General features: G+C 36.6%; 1 protein-coding gene across 1 annotated transcript; it reads right to left on the bottom strand.

Moving 5' to 3' along the window:
- Nucleotides 1-767: 767 nt before the first annotated feature.
- Nucleotides 768-4,034, bottom strand: LOC113293122. Its single transcript, XM_026541876.1, has 2 exons — nucleotides 3,856-4,034; nucleotides 768-3,710 (listed from the first exon to the last, which is right to left on the bottom strand). Exon 2 carries the CDS (start codon nucleotides 1,894-1,896, stop codon nucleotides 1,261-1,263), a length of 636 nt encoding a protein of 211 aa, XP_026397661.1. The 5' UTR covers nucleotides 1,897-3,710; nucleotides 3,856-4,034; the 3' UTR covers nucleotides 768-1,260.
- Nucleotides 4,035-4,513: the final 479 nt, after the last annotated feature.

Raw genomic sequence — 4,513 nt, 5'->3', positions numbered from 1 at the left:
CCACGCTTGTTTAGGCGACAGAGACAGGGAGAACACACACATATTGTTATCCAAGTGTCATTTCTTTTTTTTATTATTATTTTTTTCTTCATATTTCATTTTTTTCATATACTCCGGTTGGTCTAATTGGTCTGGACTCTTTTTTTTAGTAACTCAATCACTCTATTTCATCCTAGCAGTAATAACAATTCGATGTAAGTGACCACCAAATCACTTAGAGAAACAAAAAGTTTGCAAAAATAAAAACAGAAAGTGATACGGTGACGATTCCGAGATATGGTAACAACTGTCATGTTATTTGTAACACCTAAGCTCTGTCATTTTAGTTAATGGTTCCTCAACTCCTGCAAACAAGATGGTTCCATCCACTTATATTGTCTAGTGTCATTCTAAAGGCACAAGTTTCTAGATTTCGGAGTTTATAAAGCAATTTCTTTTCTTTTTTTCTATTTTTCTACTTATTTTTAATACTAAAGGCATCAAACTCTGCAAATTATATACAAATTACATAAATACTCCCCGACACTTAAACTTTACGTTGTCCTCAATGTAAAATTTAGTCATTTAAAGTAAAGTTCAAGGTGGGAAATTTTGAAAATGATACGCAAAATAAGAAAACTGATACTCCAACTCATAGCCTTCTGAATGATAGAGGATAAACACTAAACAAGCTATTTAGTTGGCATCTAATCCAACTCAGCCAATATATACCTCATCGTCAATAAAAAATTCCATCTACTTAGAAAGGCTAGTGTTTAATCTAAATTGTTCAAAAATCTTTAAAAGTTTGAGTTTTGATATGAAAAATAAAGATAAAATGTATAAAAATAAAAAGATAAATAAACAAAACCGATAGGTTTCCTCCCACTTAGTGTTTGGTTTAAAGTAGTCAGCCCGACTTTCATCTCCTTTGCATTCTTAGCCAGCGTCAGACTCCTCAACAGCAAAACATGAGTGCACATCGCTCGGATATCTCATCACCTCAAAGATGTTAAAGCGTACGACCTCTCATCAAATTCCATTGTCAAAGTACCTTCATATACATCTATCTTTGTTCTAGCGGTTCTCATAAATGGTCTACCCAACAACAAAGGTGTAGACGAGGATGAGTTTTCATCATTCATATCAAGAACATAGAAGTCTACAGGAAATATAAGCTCATTAACCTGCACCAAAACATCTTCAACAACCCATTTAGGGTAAACATTAGACTTATCGGCAAGTTGAATAATTATGCAGTACTTTTGAGAGGACCAAGATTTAAAGATTCATAAATTGAAGCAGGCATATAGTAGATGCTCCTAAATCTAACAAAGCTTTTGTAAATCTTGTTTTACCAACTGTGCAAGGTACAATAAAACTACCAGGATCTTTCAATTTAGGTGGGAGTTTCTTTTGAAGATATGCTGAAGCATTCTCTCCCACACTCACTACCTCATTACCGGTCAATTTATGCTTGTTTGTACACAATTCCTTCAAGAACTTTGCATAGCGAGGAACCTGCCTTATCGCCTCAATTAGTGGAATGTTCACTTCGATCTTCTTAAAGATCTCCCAAATCTCTTTGACCAATGTCTCCTTCTTTGACTTTGCAAACCAGCTAGGAAAAGGTGGAGGAGTAACATAAGTAGAAATAAGAGGTTTAGAGTTAGAATTTGGTACTGATTTATCCTTGTTAGGGTCTGTTTCTTCCTCTTCTTTCTTTGAATTAGGTTCATGGGATTCCGGTGATGCTGCTGGTTTTTCCACTTGCTTTCCACTTCTTAGTTCAATAGCATTGACATTCTCCATAGGATTTAATGGTTGCGAAGGAAGTTTTCCAGCTGCTTGTGCTTCGAATTTGCTCACGGCAGTAGCTAGTTGACCCATTTGTGTTTGCATGTCCTTCATATCCATCTACGCCTTTTGCTTATGTTGCATCATTGCGTTGAGAATAAGGTTCAACTTGTCATCTATCACTACAAGAAACTTAATATATTGCAGCAGCCAATGCTTATGGCATAAATCCTTATTAGTGTCGCGATAACCTATGTAACAAGAAATCTATTGTTGCACCCAATCTTTATTGCTGCAGCAAGAAATTATACCTTTTTGCCACACTCTTTTCATATTGTTGCTACAGTTATGTGGCAAAAATTTCATTTTACAGCAGTAAATTATAGCTTTTAGCTGCAGCTGAAAAGTACTGTGGCTAGAAATTTACTTTTACAACACCTATACTGAAGGTGTGGCAAGATATGGTGTAGCAATAACTATATTTTATAGTAGTGTATACTCATGCCTTGAGTTTCTTGTTGCGGCCTTTGCAAGAATTGGTACTCACTTTGTTGATTGAAAGGTGGATTGGAAATTGCAGCTTGCTTGTTGGCGTAGCTGAAATTAGGATGATCACGCCAACCCGGATTATATGTGCTGGAATACGGATCATATCTTGCCCTTTGCTGATTTTGGTACATACCCTTTGCTTGCTCAACATCTTTGGTATATGCTGGTATGACAGCTGCATCTATTTTCTGCATCATCCTCTCCATGTTACCCATTTTATGTTCCAAATGTGAAGAATCACCAACTTCATTCACTTTCCTTACCATTGGTTCAACCCTAGTGTAGAATTGTTGAATGTTTGCAGCCATGTTATCCAACAAACTTGTAGCTTCCGCAATGGTCTTGTTGGTAAGTGCACCACCACTTGCTGCATCGATCAAATGTCTTTCATTAAGATGCAACCCCTCATAGAAATATTGAATGACAAGTTGATCACTGATTTGGCGATGTGGACAACTAGCTCAAAGCTTCTTGTAGCGCTCCCAATACTCACAGAGGGTCTCTCCCGATATTTGCACAATACCACATATTTCCTTGAGAATCACTACTTCTTTTGATGCTATAAAATACTTCTTAAGGAATAACTTCTTCATCCCATTCCATGTAGTTATACTTCCAAAATCAAGATGTAAACAAAATCAGTCCCAATTTCGATCCCTATTCAGCTGAATTGTAACTCAAATTGAAACCAATTCAACCCCAAAACCAACAGAAAACTCGAGCTACTATCTCTACAAGCATAACCACCAATACCCATTTCTCCTTGTTGGTGTCTTTACTGCAATCTCGCTGCAAAACAGCACAAAATCTCCCAATGAACTCCAACCATCTTCCCTGCCAGAAACCATCGACTCACAGCACCAATTTCTTCCATAAAACGCCTGCAAATCCACTCCATTCTTCTTTCTCCTTCTCGGCCTCAGTTGAGACTCTTGACACTTGATGAATTCTTCTAATTCCATGGCTAGGTCGACAGCAACAGAAACCCCAATTTCTGTTCATTAACTGATGACAAAGGAAATGAATATTTCTCCTATGAAGACCTAATTCTTCTCCCATCTTGAGTGCACATGTGTGACTCCCTTGATGTCAAGTCCACTAATACTTGAAGTTCATTTCTTCCACGACTAGTGAAAGTGTTAAGCCCATACATGATATTACAACCCCGACCATCCACTGATGCCACCACACAAATGTCACTTCTGTTCTCTTTTCTTGTTTTCAGTCCGGAACTCAAATATTAAAAGAACCAGAATTATCTTTTAGCTCCAGTTTCGCCGCCAATGTCTTGGTCTCCAATTTGTTGACATGAGCCTCAACTGCGTGCACCGATGCAATCCATTTTGGTGTTTTTTCTCCCTTTTTACGAATGCAAGCCATTGTATCTAAAAATATAAAAACAAAACATAATTAATATACAAAATAATGAGAAAACTAATAAGAGAAACATAAGAAATCTTTATGGAAATCCAGCGGCAAATCCAGAAAAAAATTTATATGGGGGCACAATGTATTCTCGGAGATCTTAACTAAAAGTCTAACGGGAAAAACGAGAATTAACCACCATCATAATGAACCCAATATCACCAACCAGTAAGAAACGGGAAACAAATTAATTAATTGGAGAAGACACAATGAAAAAAATTTGAATAAAATAGAAGAAAACTCTTATTTGTAAATGAAATCCATGTAATCGGAAAGTAATTAGTCTTTTATTGTTTACACGAATCACGTATGATCCTTTGAATCTAATGAAATCATTTTATTATAGGTAAAATAAGGACTATATCTACAGGTAGTTCTTAATTTTCGAGGAGTTTCGTATTTCCCGGAATTGAATTAGTGAATAAGTGCAAAATTAGTTTCAAAATTCCTATTTTATACGCGAATTTGTCGTAAATATTGTGGGGGCACAAGCTGGAACAAGCCCATTTCGGGTGAAATATACATACGAATTTCAGTTTTTTTTCAGAAAATTTAGGGGGTCGGTGACCCCACTGTGGATTCGCCACTGGCGAAATCGGGTGTTTTAGACACCTATCAGGCTCAAGTACATTCCAGTCTGATGTTAACTTTTAGTAGGCTAGAGTCTGTAGCGGTTTAATACAATGGGATGTTCAAATCTGGACTAGGTCCCGGGTTTTTTTCTGCATTTGCAGTTTTCTCGTTAACAAAACTTCTGGTATCT

The sequence above is a fragment of the Papaver somniferum genome, chromosome 7 (genome assembly GCF_003573695.1).
Source record: "Papaver somniferum cultivar HN1 chromosome 7, ASM357369v1, whole genome shotgun sequence".
Taxonomy (NCBI): domain Eukaryota; kingdom Viridiplantae; phylum Streptophyta; class Magnoliopsida; order Ranunculales; family Papaveraceae; genus Papaver; species Papaver somniferum.
The sequence above is the reverse complement of the archived record's forward strand: the minus strand, read 5'-3'. Positions and strand labels throughout refer to the sequence as shown.